Raw genomic sequence first — 19,694 nt, 5'->3', positions numbered from 1 at the left:
CCCCGTCTACGCCAAAGAGCCCACCTAGCGAGCGCACATCGTCACGGCTATATCGCCCGGACACCAGCAGAGAAGATTTATTTATTATAATATTATTTACTCCGATATGCTCGCAAATATGATCACATTATTTATTTTACAGTACATATGGGGCTACTTTATAGCACTAGTGCGAGAAGTAGCATATTACGTTACTGTGTCGAACATTTAAAGGGCCATATGTACTGTAAAACGTTGTACGATACATGTGCGAATAGGTAATTCGCAACTCGTGTCGATTTAAAACACTCCCTTCGGTCGTGTTTTAATTTATCGCCACTCGTTTCGAATTTCCTATTTTTCGCACTTGTATCGTAATGTACTATTTCATCACACTTGCTCGAAAGAGATCTTATTTCATGCAGGTGTGCTGAAGGACAAAGGCTTATTTTATTCCCGCGGGAGTTATGTATTGTGAAAAAAAGCTACAACTCCCTAGGGAGTTATAGATTTTTTATTTAATTATGTCACTTATTCAAACAAACAGAGTAGCATAAATGAGTTTTACTTTTAAAATACTGACGTTTATAATTTAACATTTTTGTTTATGTTTAAAATTATTTAATTTTTATTAATTTAACAGCCGTTTAAAATATTTTTACATAATTTTCAATTGTGGCTGAATGCCGAATAGGTCTGTGCCTCACCTGTCAAATAATAAATAAATAAATAAATAAATATTATAGGACATTATTACACAAATTGACTAAGTCCCACAGTAAGCTCAATAAGGCTTGTGTTGAGGGCACTTAGACAACGATATATATAATATATAAATATTTATAAATACTTAAATACATAGAAAACACCCATGACTCAGGAACAAATATCCATGCTCATCACACGAATAAATGCCCTTACCAGGATTTGAACCCGGGACCATCGGCTTCATAGGCAGGGTCACTACCCACTAGGCCAGACCGGTCGTCAAAGAAATTATATGTCAAGAAATTATAAAATGGCGGACGAATGTTTGATATGTCACCGTATTTAAGAATTATTTCGCTTAAAATTTAGTTTTTTCTTCGCAAGTGTGATGAAAAACATTGTGTGTAACTCCGAGGGTAAGAATATTGCAAACTCGGGTCTTAAATTCTCTCGTATCCAAAATTTCACTTACCCCCTAGTTGCACAATGTACTATTAATCTCTCCTAATCGGAAAGTTCACCTTTCATAGGCTAATAGCCGGGTGGAAAATTGCATTTCCCACCCTAGGGTGGAAAGTATTTTTTTAAAATTTGTAATTCGAGCAACGGCTAACAGCCATATAAGCCATATTATTCAGTTGAAAGCTCTCAAATTAGCTTCCGCATTTTCCTACAAAGTATTATCGAAATTAAATGTCAATTGCATTATCAAAAAATTACACTACTTGTATTTTATATTTAAATGTATGAAATAAACCTAAATATTTGTTAATAAATCAATATGAATGTTTAAAATATTATCATTACATTACATTCATTCATTCATTCATTCAGTTTCACTTTTTTAAGGCGCGTATTCATGAAGGCCGTTTCAGACACATCCCAATTTAAGATCGGATTGTCTATGGTTTTAGATTTTTTCCGATCAAAATGTAAATGGCGCCAATTTCAGTCATAACTCATAACCTACATTTCTTGTTTGTGTTTGACTTTCCTCATAGTCGAAATGAAAAGTAGAGTGTTTAACTCGGGTAAAAGTAACCATCTCACCCTCGAAAATATCTCGGGTGATATGGTTCACTTTCCACACACTGTTTAACAATCTACTGTTTTTATTCTATTGTATTATGGCAACAAAGAGTCATTACGTCAAAAGATATAACATCCTACTCAATCAGTGTATCTTTTCTACAGTGAAGACCGTATCCGTTTTGAATGATTATTACCATACATAGAAGTTATTGTGGCAAAATAAAGTGATTGACAAAATCAAATATCGACATTTCTATTATCGATGTTACCTTAGCGTTATTAGTTATTTGTGTCCCAAGGGAGGAAAAGTAGGAAATTGCGTGCCGCGTGTAAAATTGTTACCCGAGCCGAAGGCGTGGGTGACAAACACGCGGGATGGAATGTCCTACGTTTCCTGCCGTGGTGCGCATACTATTGTTCTGCTAGACGGAGGCGGAAAGCGGCAACTTCGTTTAGCGCAGCGGGAGCAAAGTCCGCCCGGAGGGCAGAAAATATATTTTAAACATTGTATAAAAAGATAGCTACCGCAAAATACACAGCACGTTCGATATCTTCTTTGATACAGCCAATTGGTAGTTTCTTATTTTTTGGCACAGTATTCTACATTTAACGTTTTTATTTTTAAATACTTAATATATGTATTAAAGAAATTATGGTCCGATTTATAATTGATTTGCATTCTTGAAATTATTAATCTATGACTGACTTATCTATAACATATTTGTCGATGTTTCATTTTCTCAAGCACTCGTTTTTGCCACAATAAGTTCTATGTCTGATTATTATTGAAAAATACGTCAGGATTCTCGCTAATATAAGAACCCCCGATAATTGCAGACGGTCCCATAAGAAATGTATGTATGTAAACACTTTTTTCAAATTTGTTAACAATTTGAATAATGGGGTCCCAGCGCGCACAAGCGAAACGTCTGGTTGACGTAATTGGTGAGGTGGCCGAAGAGCTGGCGGCTTCCTCGCACAACTTATCAGTATTGCGATACAACGAGGAAATGCCACCAGCATCCTAGGTACAATGCCTCAAGGGCCTATTTTAGATTTAAGCTAGTTATAGTAATCCTCTGTATATATCCATTATGTATTTTGTTAAAAATATTTAATAGTAAACTGTTTTTATTATTACAGGTCTGTTAACTAAAGCTGGCGCGATCAACACATTTACACATTGCGCTTGTGTAGTGTCTGTGAATAAGCGCGCGGCGTGACGTCGCACTGCATACGCAACATGAAAAGTCTGCCCGTCTCTCTCGCGCGCGGTCTATCTTATGAGCGTGAAGGAGACAGTTATTGTTTTTCTTTTGCTACTGTTTATAAATACAGCATGATGTTATTGTAAATGTTAGTGTCAGTCAGTCACGTGTGATCGACGCGCGGCGCTGTGTTGTATTTGGAGGTTTATTTTTAAACATGCTGTATAGTGAAATTGCATAAGTGTGAGTACTGTGAACGCGCCAGCTTTAGTTAACAGACCTGTATTTTCATTTATATTAGTTAAAAAAATAGTTCGATTATGTACTAACTATCGATTTTTTTGGGTGTGTTTATTTGTCCTCAGTCCCATGTAGCGCACCAGCTGAGTTCCCACATTTTCCCCTTCGTCATCAGATTCTGACTTACCTTCTTGAATGTGACGAGGTTCATGGACCGCCCCTGCACTATGCAGTCCTCAGCGTCATGTAGCGCACCAGCTGAGTTCCCACATTTTTCTCTTCGTCGTCAGATTCTGACTTACCTTCTTGAATGTGACGAGGTTCATGGTCCGCCCCTGCACTATGCAGTCCTCAGCCTCATGTAGCGCACCAGCTGTGTTGCCATCTTCCACTTCGTCGACAGATTCTGACTTACTTTTTTGAATGTGACGAGTTTCATGGTCCGCCCCTGCACTATGCAGTCCTCAGCCTCATGTAGCGCACCAGCTGTGTTGCCATCTTCCCCTTCGTCGTCAGTTTCTGACTTACCTTCTTGAATGTGACGAGGTTCATAGACCGCCCCTGCACTATGCAGTCCTCAGCGTCATGTAGGGCACCAGCTGTGTTGCCATCTTCCCCCTCGTCGTCACTTTCTGACTTACCTTCTTGAATGTGACGAGGTTCATGGACCGCCCCTGCACTATGCAGTCCTCAGCCTCATGTAGCGCACCAGCTGTGTTGCCATCTTCCCCTTCGTCGTCACTTTCTGACTTACCTTCTTGAATGTGACGAGGTTCATAGACCGCCCCTGCACTATGCAGTCCTCAGCGTCATGTAGCGCACCAGCTGTGTTGCCATCTTCCCCTTCGTCGTCACTTTCTGACTTACCTTCTTGAATGTGACGAGGTTCATGGACCGCCCCTGCACTATGCAGTCCTCAGCGTCATGTAGCGCACCAGCTGTGTTGCCATCTTCCCCTTCGTCGTCAGTTTCTGACTTACCTTCTTGAATGTGACGAGGTTCATGGACCGCCCCTGCACTATGCAGTCCTCAGCGTCATGTAGCGCACCAGCTGTGTTGCCATCTTCCACTTCGCCGACAGATTCTGACTTACTTTTTTGAATGTGACGAGGTTCATGGTCCGCCCCTGCACTATGCAGTCCTCAGCCTCATGTAGCGCACCAGCTGTGTTGCCATCTTCCCCTTCTTCGTCAGTTTCTGACTTACCTTCTTGAATGTGACGAGGTTCATGGACCGCCCCTGCACTATGCAGTTCACAGCCTCATGTAGCGCACCAGCTGTGTTGCCATCTTCCCCTTCGTCGTCAGTTTCTGACTTACCTTCTTGAATGTGACGAGATTCATGGTCCGCCCCTGCACTATGCAGTCCTCAGCCTCATGTAGCGCACCAGCTGTGTTGCCATCTTCCACTTCGTCGTCAGATTCTGACTTACCTTCTTGAATGTGACGAGGTTCATGGTCCGCGCCTGCACTATGCAGTCCTCAGCCTCATGTAGCGCACCAGCTGTGTAGCCATCTTCCACTTCGTCGACAGATTCTGACTTACTTTTTTGAATGTGACGAGGTTCATTGTGCGCCCCTGCACTATGCAGTCCTCAGCCTCATGTAGCGCACCAGCTGTGTAGCCATCTTCCACTTCGTCGACAGATTCTGACTTACTTTTTTGAATGTGACGAGGTTCATTGTGCGCCCCTGCACTATGCAGTCCTCTGCCTCTTGGAGCGCACCAGCTGTGTTTCCATCCTCTCCTTCGTCGTCAGATTCCGACTCGCACTCGGTGCCCAGCATCCGGTTCTGACGCTGGAAGGGATTGCGGGCCCGTTCTAGCATCTTCTGGTACTTGGTGGTCCAGCATTTTTCCACTTCCGCCATTATACTTTGGCGTTCCTCTGTGAATGGAAAAAGAGCTTAAAAATTGCTACTTGCTAATGAAACAGTAGTTTGGGCTCGGTTTAAAGATTATTTTCACCACAATAGGTCGTAAAAGCTCTCTTAATTATTCAAAAACGGATAAGAAAGTTGGATTCTATCCACATGTGTTGCAAAGTAATTTAATTTAAATTTTGCGGTTGTTTTCTTATGTTGGCTGGTAGAATTGACTTTTAAATGATAAATTTAAATGATAAATATTTAATGACGTTCACTTTGGATTGATTTCGTATGATGGTTTACAGTTACGAGTAGTATTTTCCTTGCGTTGGTGTGGTGGTAAAGCAAAGTTTGTTTAACACACGTGCCTTGAAACCCTCACAACGCTCTAGATTCGATTTTGAAATCTTCCCCTTACTCGGGTATCAATATTAGCACGAGCGGTTAAACACAACCCCCTGGTAAAACAACTACTGTTCTCATACATTCAAGGTTCACATTTTGCATTATATGAAATAAATGATTGATTATCTTAATAACTTACGATCGGACAACGTGGCGTAGGGCAGCAGATATCGCATGTATATGGGGTCCAGCTTGCGCTCCGGGTGCTGCAACTTGGTCAGCTTCATCTCGTCGGCGACGCGGCCCCACCGCATGCGTTGTATGACGTTGCTGAGACCGCCGTTGCGTTCCACGGCGTGGTATAGCCTGGGGAGGTTCACTTCGCTGCCGTCCAACTAAAACAGTAACAGGTTTTTAATCACACTTGCTCGAAATAGTATTTTATGCAACAGTTGTATAAGAAGGGTCAAAAAAGGCGAGTGGCGTGAGTTACAATGCGAGCCGGAGCCGAAGGCGTAGGCGAACATTGTAAAGGAATACGCCACGAGCATTTTTTGCACTATTTATACAACGTTGCATACAATGCTTTTCCTAGGAGTCAAAAACAAAAATAATACTAGAATAATACTAGAATCATATAGGTAAACAAACCAAAAGTATATAGCTAAGATACACGAGCATACCTTCATACGCGCCCGGAACCGAACCCAATGTAGCATACTTTTGGCACACAAGAGGTGGCCTTAAGAACTTTGTGATAAAACAACGCAACCTAAGTGTGTTTGGGGTTCTTAGAATTGTCTATTGTATTAGTTGCCTGTGGAAAAAAAAGTACAGTCAGCGATAAAAGCTTGTACCAAAAATGAAATTTTGCCAAAAGCTTATTTATTTTTATTTACCAACGACGCTCTGGGTCTCCAGGGCAAGGGGGCCCAGCGGCTGTACATCTTGGAGATGTACTGGTATATGACCGTGTCGCTCATGTCTGAAGTCGTCCGGGGGAACTATTCCTAGGAGATACTTGGGTCATGTCGCCTGCGGGTAGAGGGTGTACTCTTTTATACTACGTCGGTGGCAAACAAGCATACGGCCCGCCTGATGGGAAGCAGTCTCCGCAGCCTATGTACGCCTGCAACTCCAGAGGAGTTGCCTTCGAGTTGGATCATGTCGCCTGCGGGTAGAGGGTGTACTCACGAGGGGAGACCGCGCGAACACGACGCTCTGGGTCCGCAGGTGCGCCTTGATGGCAGCCAGCTCCCTGGACACGGGGCCCCAGCGGCTGAACATCTTGGAGATGTACTGGTATATGACCGCGAAGCGGATCGTGTCGCTCATCGTGCATGTTGGTTTGAAGTTTTCAGGGGGAACTATTTTGCAGAGGCCGTATTTTGAGGCCTCGGGGGCGATTTTGTCGTAGTATTTTATCGGATCCTGTAAATAATAAGTTAATAATCATATACACATAATTTCATGATAATAAACATTGTTAAGTGGAGATAAAAACTTAGTTTATTTTGCAAGACGCAATAGAAAAAGTATGACGATTCTCTACAAGTGTTTCTCTGCCCCTAATATTTATTTTAACCGATCTAACATGATTTATTCGAAGAGGGGAAACGAATAATGCTACCATAGCTATCGCGTGGAAACCGGACGGAAGCCGAGGCTCGGGGCGTCCTGTACACTCTTGGCAACGGTCCGTCCTAAGAGAGTTACGAGCGGTCGGGTTGAGCTGGAGCGAGGCCAGAAGACGAGCTGAAGATAGGAAGGCGTGGCGCGAGCTTGTGAAGGCCCTTTACACCTCTGGGGTGCTTTAGGACAACAACAACATGATTATAATGTAAGACTAGGGTAAAAGTTGCGTTACTTAAACTCAATTTTAACTAAGCTTGTGAAAATGTAATATAAAGTTAAGAAACGAATATAAACAGATTAGAGATGCAACGAATATCCAATTACTATTCGGTATCCGGGCAATTTTTTACAATACGGCCGGTTTCCGGATAGTGCGTAGTATCCGGCCGGATTCCGGATAGTGCTTAGTATCCGGCCGGATTCCGGATAGTAATTTAGCACGATATTTATGAATACAATATGCACTAAACACTACTAAATCTTATAAATAACGAAACAAAGTTAATAAATCTGCACTCGCTATGAAAATATTAAATCAATAAAATAAAATAAAATAAAAATCATTTATTTCAGACCTTGGTCCATACAGTGTTAGTACGACTTACTCTAAAAATTATATTAAATTATTATTGAAATAAATTAAACTTACAATATTTTAGGGTTTAAACTTACAATATTTTAGGGTTTAAACTGGAGCCAGTCACATATACTAGTAATAACTACATACACTCATGTGAGCCATGTGTATGTAGCTACCAGTGAGTGTACCCTGGTCCAGTGCACAAGAAGCTGACTGTCAAGCCTGTCAGCTATAATTGCCAGGAGACTGTTGCGGCTGCCCCGCAGGCGCCGCAGCGCGCAAAACACTTACGAAGAAAATTGTAATTTGCGCTATTCAATTCTCGCAGTATGTGAATTTAGTTTACTTATTTATAAACGGCTGCCTATAACTATAAATAAGTTGCAACCTGCATCGAACTTTGAGCAAGCGCGCTATCTAATTTAATTAATTTTTGACCAAACTTTTAGCCGGATATCCGGCTTCCGGATACCGAATATTCGGCGGATCCAGCGGCCGCATATCCGGTATCCGTTGCATTTCTAAAACAGATTTAAATTCTCAGCCTTAGGAAAATACGTAGATCCCGCTAAGACCGTCTCTGCCTTCCCCAAATACGCCTTTTTTCTCCCAGTCCCTTCAGTGACCAAGCTCCTCAGCTCATTAAGAAGTTCTGTTCAGCAGTGGATACAATAAACACTAATACATTACCTCAAACTCCTCAGCCGTAGGATAGTACGCGGTTGCTTCAAGCACCGCCCCTGCTTTTTCCTCTAAAGAAGCCTCTTCTCTCCCAGTCCCCTCCGTGGCCAAGCTCCCCAGTTCATTGAGAAGTTCTGTTCAGCAGTGGATACAATAAACACTAATACATTACCTGAAACTCCTCAGCCGTAGGATAGTATGTGGGTGCCTCTAAGACCGTCCCCGCCTTTTCGTCCAAATAAGCCTCCTCCCGCCCAGTCCCCTCCGTGGCCAAGCACCCCAGCTCATTGAGAAGTTCTGTCAGCAGTGGATACAATAAACACTAATATATTACCTCAAACTCCTCAGCCGTAGGATAGTACGTGGGTGCCTTTAAGACCGTCCCCGCCTTTTCGTCCAAATAAGCCTCCTCCCACCCAGTCCCCTCCGTGGCCAAGCTCCCAAGCTCGTTCTGAAGTTCTGTCGGTAAGGAGTTGAAAATCTTGTTTAACAGCGCTGGACTATTCGTCAGATTATCTATCAAATTCTTCCGCTTCTTATATATATCGTCCTCAGGTACCAAGCTGACACTAAGTACGTTCCCAACTTCTTTTTGTTTGGTATTAATTTTGGCTAGTTGAGAGCTGTTTGTCGAACTCGTACACGTCCGGGTTTGGCGGCGGAGGGTCGCGGGAGCTGGAAAAATAGGTTCTATAAGTATATACCTGTATCATATGAAGGGGATAAATAAACCCGGGATTTACCGTAATCCCCAGAATATGCTTATTAATTTACTTATTTAACCTTTATTGCACAAAAGAAAACCTTACAGTACAAAAGGCATTCTGTACTCTACCAGTCAACCGTAAGGCCAAGCAGAGATCTTATCATACTTACTTCCTGAGAAGTCTCGTGTTGGTGGCCACCTCTTCCTGGGCAGGGGCTAGTGATGGGTAGGACATCAATTTAAAATGAGTTTGTATGAGTACCTCATTCTCTAAAATGAGGTGTTACAATGTCTTACTTCAAATGAGGAGAGGTACTAGCACTTTTGCAGCATCGACTATTCCATCAACTCCAACGGCAGCAAACCATATTTAATGTAAATACATATTTAGGCATTGCTAAACTTCCTTTTAAATATTTACTTGGAGTGCAATTCTGGAGGTTTAAAACAGAACTTTAACAACAGAAGACATACATTTAAGAATCAAACTAAGGAGTTAAAGTACATACATCCTATTGCAACTTAATTTGATGCTTTTATGAAACTTGTTCTAATTTAGCAGTTTATTATTTTTATTGTTAGATTGTTCAGTATCAATCCTTGCTACTTGATATAATTTTAAGTTTAACATTCATATATTGAAATAAATACTAACCATAAACTACCAAACAAACAATTAACAAACTAAGGAGAACAAATCCAATATTTTTTGTACCATTATTATTATATAGAAATTACTAACTTACCACCTCATAATTTATCAGTAATAATAGCATTGTAATATGATAACAAACGAAAGCCTCAATAACGTTCGCGCGGTAATGCCACCGGCGTGTAATATACACTTGATTTTTGTATGCAAAAGACACAAAGAAAGACCCACAGGTATATTTTATCGCGAAAACAATGTTACTATATTGTTATTTTGGAATAATTATAAGAATGGTCACTGATCACTATTTATAAAACACAACTAAAGATTACGAACAACTTTTTCGAGTTTCTCGTACTATAAATATGTCAAAATCATAAATGATCGAAATACTATACGAAGCACGTTAACAAAAAGTATTACAAATTCAAATCGTTAAAATGTACATGTTTATTTCACCTATACAAATTATATTTACTTTTTTATTAATAAACTAATGTAAAATATCATATTTTGTGTACGCCACTATATATATTTCAATAATTTAAATAATATTTTGGTCTCTTAAACGATAACTGTTTTAAGCTAGCTTCGTAAATGCCCAGTGAGACTTGGTTGGAATTTCAATCGCTTATCAAGTAACCATTTCACTGTCCAGTCTAATTGATTCAGATTATACATGACACCAGCAATATGAACCTTGAGGTCAGGTTATACTGGTATGCGCGTTAGTACAATAATAGCTAACAAATATGGAGGCCTACCGCGAACCACGAAGTTTTGCTTTGCTGTCGCACTTACGTATGAAATTACAAGTGCGACAGAGAGAAAAAACTTTCTTCGGTAGGTTCTTTGATGACTTAGATTTTTCGCTTTTGACAAGTAACTTAGCAATGCTAGGATCAAAATGGCGTAATATGTATGTAAGCTTGCGGACGCTTACGCTTGTTTTCTTTCGTGTTTCATTTTTAACGTATTTTCGATGAGGTGTTATTGAAGCACGGCGCGTGTCTGTCTCACTCCCTCTTTCGGTAAATCTAATTCATTGTTTCATTTTGAAAGGATTTTTGAGGGGATGTCACAGTGAGGCGAAGGCGAGGTACAAACACAACGCATTTCTCGGTGGACCTTTTGTCCTTGCAATAAGGTTTGTAGTTGGGCAGTTGATAGTGTGAGCGATGAATGCGATGACGTCAATGACTCATTTCTTCATTTGAATGTCGGCGAGCACCGAGCGCCTCGCGACTCTCTTGCGAGTTGTGAGGAACGCGAGTGAGTTTGAAAGGCTGAGAGTTTTTTTTCAAATTTGAAGTGTTTGAATGGTTTGAGTGGTAAGAGCTGTGTGTGATGCGCGCGAGTAAATGAGTAAAATTAATTGAGGAGTGATGTATGACATTTATGCGGTGTGAAGTTCTGCGACAATTTAACTAAATGAGTGGTACAAATGAAGTGCCTCACGAGTGAGCAACTCAACACTAACCGTGTGAGCCCTTAGCAGAAGCATCATAGACTACGCGCACTTTACTAGTGTCTTTGTCCTCTCGAATAACAGCCAAATGAGCAAGATACAGTGCATTTTCATCGTTTTGTGTTTCTGATCTTCGCAAGTGTCCCATGTCCTTGTACTCATTTATAACATTTGTGTATTCCTGCTTTAACTTATCGTCTTTTCTAAATTTTCTTTCCAAACTCTGAAATCGATTGATAGCCTGATGTTTCGTATCACCACATAGATTAACAGTTTCTTCAACATTTTGTTTCAATGGTAAGTGTACTGTATATCTTCCGCTTTCATCTCTTTTAGTTGTTCTTTTGTATATCTCTTCGCATTTTTCTTCTTCTTTTGTCAGTATTTTCTTTTTCTTGTACACATCAGTTTCTATCTCCCAGAACCTTCGCAGTAAATCATTGTCTTCAGCCACCATTCTTGTTATGTGTAATGTTGTAACGTTGTGTTGGTCGCTCTGTGCTTTTATTTGTTTTCGACCCGTTAGTATCCATCCTAAAGTAGTTTTTTGAGCGACTATCCCATCATTCATTTTTAATAAACCTTCTTGAATAATTTGACAGTAGATTTCTGCGCCGAGCAACATATCCACCTTGCTGGGTATGTCATAGGTAGGATCAGCCAATTTCAATGTTTCAATGGCCTGAGAATCTATCGAAATATGTTTCGAAGGCAAATATGTGGATACAGACTTTAAAACGTAAGCTGAAACTAGAACAGTCTTCTTGTTTTCATATCTTGATGAAATTGTAATGTCGACCATATGCTTGATATTTATTTGTGTACTTTCTTCAAGTCCAGAAACTACTCCATTGATGCTAGTTCTTGGCAAACCCAGTAATTGTACAACTCGTTCTGATACAAATGAAGCCTCTGAGCACGGGTCGATTAGAGCTCGAAGTATGTGTGTATCACCATCGCTCGATCTTACCGCTACTTGGGCTGTGGCCAGTAACATTTTACGACTCGGTTGTTGTTTGGAAACGTGCAAAGTTGTAAGTTTCGTGTCAGGTTCTGGTTGTGATTGTGGGTGTGTAGCAGCTACTTCTTCATTAGCTTCTCGCGTTTGATGCAGAAGAGAATGATGTCTTTTTCTGCAGATCCTGCACGACGTCTTTTGTTTGCATCGAAATACATTATGGTATGGAACAAGACAGTTGTAACACAATCGGTTCTTTCTCACAAAATCATGTCTGTCTTCCACTGAGTTTTTAGTAAATTCCTTGCAGTTGAATATATAGTGTTTGCCTTTACAATAGGTACAAGTATGCTGTGATGCTACGCTAGCATGAGCACATTGGAACAAACTCTCTTCATCTTCTTCTTGTTCAGCTACATGAAATGTTTTGGGATTTTGCGACTTATCACGTGTAGGCACTGAAACTGCTGCGGCCATTTCCAATGTGCGAAACTTAGCCACCAGAAACTTCTGTAACTCTTCCCACTTAGGCATGTCTTCTGAGCTGTCCTTATGTACAGTTTGTTCCCAGTCTTTAACTGACTCAGCGTCCAGCTTCTGTCCGACGAGAAAGATAATTATCGGATCCCAAGAATCCGTGTTTACGTTTAAATTGTTTAAACTGTTGATACATTCCATAGTGGTATCAAGTAAATGTTTTATTTGATTTGAAGACTGGGTTTGAATCTTCTTCTGACCAACTAATTTCTTTAATACAGAATTAACAATCATTCTTTTGTTGCCGAAACGGTTTTTAAGTAACTCCCATGCCTGTGTGTAATTATTTTCTGTTATTTGTACATGCCGCAATAATGTCTCTGCTTCACCAGAGACACTTGTTTTTAAATAGTGTAACTTTTGTACACTTGTTAATTTTGTGTTGTGCACGAGGGCTGTGAATAAATCTTGGTATGTGGGCCAATCTTCATATTTCCCTGAAAAGGTCGGCAATTGGATTTTTGGCAGATTTACAAACGGTAATTGCCCTTCATGGAACGACGTTGACATAGTAGATAATTCCATTGCCTTTTTTCAGACTCCCACTTGGTCAATAAATCTGTTAAGTCGGCTTGCAAACAGAGGTAAAGGTCTTCCACAATATAATAATCTTCATCAACAAAATACTTGATTTCTCCTCGTTGTTCACGCGGTGTGCAATGCATGAGACTATTGTGTGCTTGTTTAAACATAATCCAATAATCATCAAGCATTTTAATTATTTGTTTAACATAACCCTCGGTTAGCCGTTGTTTTGGACACTTCTTTATGTTAGATTGCGTTTTTTGTATCATACCGGCCACATCTTCTAACTTGGTAATGAATTGAGTTTGTTCGGGCGTTATTAGAGGCATTTTAGTAATTTATTCACTTATTTATTCACTTTATAATTAATCAGATAATTGTCACTAGGTATCAAAGTCAATGGTTCCAACACACGAAGTTATCTTTACGCCAAATAGTTTGTAAATCACACTTGCAATCACTTTCCTGTTTGTTATAAATCAATAATTATTTAACATTACTTAAATCTTCACTAAACAACGTAAACAACTCCGCTTATCTCTTAAGGAATGCGCTCCCTATTGTATTCGCCGGCCGGCCGCCTGCATCACTCCCGTACTTGATCCGGTTCGATTTTGGACCATATGTTCCTTCGGTTAAAGCTCATTTTTGAATGTAGGGGGAGGTTACACAGTAAAAGACATGTTTCTTCGATGCAGGTGTAATTGCAACTGAGTTAATGATTTACTATGGCTACATATATATGCATAGATACGTTTAAACAATTGTCTCCCTCATCTATCTGTCCGGTATTTTTGTCTTCTTTGTCCCTATCATCTTTATGTCCTACTTTCTTGCCTTCTTTGTCCCTCTCATCTTGTTGTTCTACTTTCTTGCCTTCTTTGTCCCTATCATCTTTATGTCCTACTTTCTTGCCTTCTTTGTGTCCCGCTTTCTTGTCTTCTTTGTCCCTTTCATGTTTCTGACCTGCTTTCTCACTGTCCTTATCTGTCTTAGCTTTGTTTGTATTTTGGTTCTTTTTCGCTTGTACATCAATACCTGAATCCTCATTATCAGAAACGTTATTTTTTTCTGAAGATTTTTTAGATTTCATTTCTCTTTTATCTGAGACTTCGAATCTGATTTCTTCAAGTTCTTTCTTAATGTTTTCGTCCATTATTTCCTTTCCTCGTACCAAATCCCCTTCGGACTGTGGGTCTTGGAACTCTGGGGTCGCGGTCCACCCTGGTGGAGTTCCAAGCCGGATGATGTCACTGCTGATGTCAGACAGGGACTTGAGAGACCGCGATGCCCTACAAATGGCACATGGCATGGCTGGGGGTAAACACCAGTCTTCCACTCTGTGTAACAAACGATAAGTGTTGCAAAATGTTTCATTTTATAACATTTCTTAGTCTAACCCTTTGAACGCCACGCCTATCGTGTGTCAAAGGGTTAACAACGTAACAAAATTGAGAATTAAACGATGTGAAAATAAAACGAGAAGACCGAAAACTTCTATATTCTCCTAAGGCCCACCGTCCTATACATAGTACAAATTAAGGCTGCGATTCGACGCAAGCTGTGCAAGGATGGGTTTGTCATAAATTAATACTAGAACTTTATTTACGTATTCTCGTTTAGCGCCACTACAGTTAGTGTTGAGTTGCTCACTCGTGAGGCACCTCATTTGTACCACTCATTTAGTTAAATTGTCGCAGAACTTCACACCGCATAAATGTCATACATCACTCCTCAATTAATTTTACTCATTTACTCTACTCGCGCGCATCACACACAGCTCTTACCGCTCAAACCATTCAAACACTTCAAATTTAAAAAAAAAACTCTCAGCCTTTCAAACTCACTCGCGTTCCTCACAACTCGCAAGAGAGTCGCGAGGCGCTCGGTGCTCGCCGACATTCAAATGAAGAAATGAGTCATTGACGTCATCGCATTCATCGCTCACACTATCAACTGCCCAATTACAAACCTTATTGCAAGGACAAAAGGTCCACCGAGAAATGTGTTGTGTTTGTACCATTCACTCGCCTCACTGTGACATCCCCTCAAAAATCCTTTCAAAATGAAACAATGAATTAGATTTACCGAAAGAGGGAGTGAGACAGACACGCGCCGTGCTTCAATAACACCTCATCGAAAATACGTTAAAAATGAAACATGAAAGAAAACAAGCGTAAGCGTCCGCAAGCTTACATACATGTTACGCCATTTTGATCCTAGCATTGCTAAGTTACTTGTCAAAAGCGAAAAATCTAAGTCATCAAAAACCAACCGAAGAAAGTTTTTTCTCTCTGTCGCACTTGTAATTTCATACGTAAGTGCGACCGCAACGAAAAACTTCGTGGTTCGCGGTAGGCCTCCATATTTGTTAGCTATTATTGTACTAACGCGCATACCAGTATAACCTGACCTCAAGACTCATATTGCTGGTGTCATGTATAATCTGAATCAATTAGACTGGACAGTGAAATGGTTACTTGATAAGCGATTGAAATGCCTACCAAGTCTCACTGGGCATTTACGAAGCTAGTTTAGAAACAATTATCGTTTAAGAGACCAAAATATTATTTAAATTATTGAAATATAATATAGTGGCGTACACAAAATATGATATTTTACATTAGTTTATTAATAAAAAAGTAAATATAATTTGTATAGGTGAAATAAACATGTACATTTTAACGATTTGAATTTGTAATACTTTTTGTTAACGTGCTTCGTATAGTATTTCGATCATTTATGATTTTGACATATTTATAGTACGAGAAACTCGAAAAAGTTGTTCGTAATCTTTAGTTGTGTTTTATAAATAGTGATCAGTGACCATTCTTATAATTATACCAAAATAACAATATATTAACATTGTTTTCGCGATAAAATATTCCTGTGGGTCTTTCTTTGTGTCTTTTGCATACAAAAATCAAGTGTATATTACACGCCGGTGGCATTACCGCGCGAACGTTATTGAGGCTTTCGTTTGTTATCATATTACAATGCTATTATTAATAATAAATTATGAGGTGGTAAGTTAGTAATTTCTATATAATAATGGTACAAAAAATATTGGATTTGTTCTCCTTAGTTTGTTAATTGTTTGTTTGGTAGTTTATGGTTAGTATTTATTTCAATATATGAATGTTAAACTTAAAATGATATCAAGTAGCAAGGATTGATACTGAACAATCTAACAATAAAAATAATAAACTGCTAAATTAGAACAAGTTGCATAAAAGCATCAAATTAAGTTGCAATAGGATGTATGTACTTTAACTCCTTAGTTTGATTCTTAAATGTATGTCTTCTGTTGTTAAAGTTCTGTTTTAAACCTCCAGAATTGCACTCCAAGTAAATATTTAAAAGGAAGTTTAGCAATGCCTAAATATGTATTTACATTAAATATGGTTTGCTGCCGTTGGAGTTGATGGAATAGTCGATGCTGCTAAAGTGCTAGTACCTCTCCTCATTTGAAGTAAGACATTGTAACACCTCATTTTAGAGAATGAGGTACTCATACAAACTCAATTGATGTCCTACCCATCACTAACTACAGTGGAAGCAGCTGAGCAGAGCGAGGTGTTTGTACATACAAAACAAGCGATGGAAATAGTATTTATGCAACCATTGTCATAGAGACATAATAAAAACCGGCCAAGAGCATGTCGGGCCATGCTCAGAGTAGGGTTCCGTAGTTACTCTTCCGTCACAATAAGCTAAACTGGAACTTAAAGTATGGTACATTGTTAACCAAGGGATGAACTGTGGGTGTACGTCTTTTTACTATGAAGGGGAAACTTTTTGCGATAACTCAAAAACAGATAAACTGATCATATCCGCTATAGTTTTCATTTAATGTCTTTCTTAAACTCTATTTCCAAGATTTTTTTCATATTTTTTGGACCTATGGTTCAAAAGTTAGAGGGGGGTGGGGGACATTTTTTTTTTCTTTCGGAGCAATTATCTTCGAATATATTCACTTTATCAAGAAATGTTTGTTGAAGACCCCTATTAGTTTTGAAAGACCTTTCCAACGATATCCCACACTGTAGGGTTGAAGCAAAAAAAAATTTTCACCCCCACTTTACGTGTAGGGGAAGTACCCTAAAAAAAATTAAATTTTTAGATTTTATTGTACGACTTGGTTGGCTTTATTGATTTATATATCCATGCCAAATTTCAGCTTTCTAGCACTAACGACCACGAAGCAAAGCCTCGGACAGACAGACAGACGGACATGGCGAAACTATAAGGGTTCCTAGTTGACTACGGAACCCTAAAAAGTACATAGAGTGCTCACTGTATACATCAGTTTTGGTACCAAAACGCTTATTATTTTCGTAGTCGACATCTAGCGTCGAGTAGCGGAACTCTCAGTACTGCTACTCGACACTAGATGTAGACTACGAAAATAATAGTATTTTTGGTAACAAAATCGTTGTATGGAGTGACCACTCTTGGTCTTCTTAATTTTATTTGTCGTTGTATAAGGGTAAAAAAAGTCGAGTGGCTTGAGCACAATGTGAGCCGGAGCCGTAGGCGTCGGAATTGGAAATAAATACGCCATGAGCATACAATATTTTTCCTATGAGTCAACAAAAATAATATGTTAACTAGTATAATCATATAGGTGGGAGAAGAACTTTATAGCGTCACTCGTTGCCATGGTTACGATTAGTTGTGCAGGGGACAAAAGTTCATTGAAATACTGATTTTATGGTGCTTAAATGTATTAAACTTGCGTTTTTGTGGTCGTTATAACCAATGTCCATAATGGGCCCCCTACTAAGCATGTTAATAGAACGGCATAAAACATCTCTTCAAACAAACTGTGCCACTGTTGTCCCTTGGACAACGGGACAGGATAACAAAACAAAAAAAGTTGATTCACCCAGGTAAACAAACCAAAAGTATGCAGCTAAGATACGCGAGCATACCTTCTTACGCGTCCGACCCGACCGACCGGCTGGTCAGCGACACCTCGTAACTCATGAGGCCCTGGTACTTGATCTTTGCTAAATTTGGACAGTTTTTTCTCGATTTTGGCCACAGTAGCATATGGACACTAACAAGCAACGCTATGCGGTCTTCGTAGTCTATGGGTGTTGCTATATTACGGGTGTCACATGCGCGTATCTGACTTATGTAGCAATGGTTTCTACTATGCAACCAAATGAATATTTTGTAAGTTAACAACAATGCACTTAGTTTGAAACTATATTCTGTTGATTTTGTTAGGTTGGTAGCCATTAATCGCAACTTTATAGCGATTTCACAGCGCAAGTGCTGTTATGAGGAATAGACAATATAGACTTTTCTACAAATCTTTAATCTATGTTCTAATATTCGTGTTCATGAATGTATGAATGACAAATAATAATATAAATAAATATTGTTAAAAATTGATTTTTTGTTTTTTTTTACTATTTTTTTTGTTTGATTTATAGCTGATTAATACATGCAGTCATATCACATAAATATTTGACGACCAGTTTGGCCCAGTGGGTAGTGACCCTGCCTACGAAGCCGATGGTCCCGGGTTCAAATCCTGGTAAGGGCATTTATTCGTGTGATGAGCATGGATATTTGTTCCTGAGTCATGGGTGTTTTCTATGTATTTAAGTATTTATAAATATTTATATATTATATATATCGTTGTCTAAGTACCCTCAACACAAGCCTTATTGAGCTTACTGTGGGACTTAGTCAATTTGTGTACTAATGTCCTATAATATTTTTTATTTTTTTATTTTTTTTTTATTTAATTATATTTTCACCTCAGCAGCTCGAACAAGCCTTTCCTCACAGGGAGTGAGACAAGCTTTCGTCATAATGATGATGCCTTTCATTCATGAATGTAAATAAATGTGGTTAACTTTACTTTATGTTGATTTTTTTAAACCTTTAATTATTTATTTATTATTTATTTATTTATTTAATATGTTCTCACTACTGAGGTGAAAAGTTTGATGTGTCACACGAGAGCAAAGTTACTTTACAGCTCGTGTTTTTGAGTCCCGAGTAAGCGAAAGATTTTATAATTGAGTTTATCGTAATGTTGGCCATTATTTACGGATTTTGAAGGCATCATAGAGGGTTTATGACATATGTGTAGATAATAACATTAAAAAGCTTCGATCCCGCCTCTCTGCACCCCGCTCAGTTATTTATTTAGAATGCTTCACACCCTCGCTACGCCTCGCACCACTTAGCTACCTCGCACAGCTCCGGCGGCAGCTTAAGATCGATGAAATTTAAATAATTTTCAATTGTAATACAGTTATATTTTCACCACACCAACTGGTAAAGGCCCCTTTGAATGTTCAAAAACGAATGAGAAAGTTGCATTTTATCCACATGTGGGGCAAAGTAATCGGATGCAAATTTTGAATTGTTTCCTTATGTTGGCTAGTAGAATTGACTTTTAAATGATGATTTTGAATGATTATTTTATTTTTACGTTCATTTGGATTTGATTTCATTTGAATTTTTTCGTATTTCATAGTTAGTAGTTTCCTCGTGTTGGTGTGGTGAAAAATTGTGTTTCACCCGGAGGCAAAGTTTGTTTAACCCTC

General features: G+C 39.2%; 1 protein-coding gene across 1 annotated transcript in view; it reads right to left on the bottom strand.

Moving 5' to 3' along the window:
• The window catches only part of LOC133534109 (protein Jumonji-like), a 45,643-nt gene that overhangs the window by 6,634 nt on the left and 19,315 nt on the right, over positions 1 to 19,694 (bottom strand). The window contains exons 4-7 of the mRNA XM_061873197.1: positions 8,611 to 8,951; positions 6,575 to 6,811; positions 5,580 to 5,775; positions 4,826 to 5,055 (exon numbers count right to left, since the gene is read on the bottom strand). Coding sequence (XP_061729181.1) covers positions 4,826 to 5,055; positions 5,580 to 5,775; positions 6,575 to 6,715 — 567 coding nt within the window. The 5' untranslated portion in view covers positions 6,716 to 6,811; positions 8,611 to 8,951. The remainder of the gene's footprint in view (positions 1 to 4,825; positions 5,056 to 5,579; positions 5,776 to 6,574; positions 6,812 to 8,610; positions 8,952 to 19,694) is intronic.

This window comes from Cydia pomonella, unplaced genomic scaffold (genome assembly GCF_033807575.1).
Source record: "Cydia pomonella isolate Wapato2018A unplaced genomic scaffold, ilCydPomo1 PGA_scaffold_57, whole genome shotgun sequence".
NCBI lineage: Eukaryota > Metazoa > Arthropoda > Insecta > Lepidoptera > Tortricidae > Cydia > Cydia pomonella.
The sequence above is the reverse complement of the archived record's forward strand: the minus strand, read 5'-3'. Positions and strand labels throughout refer to the sequence as shown.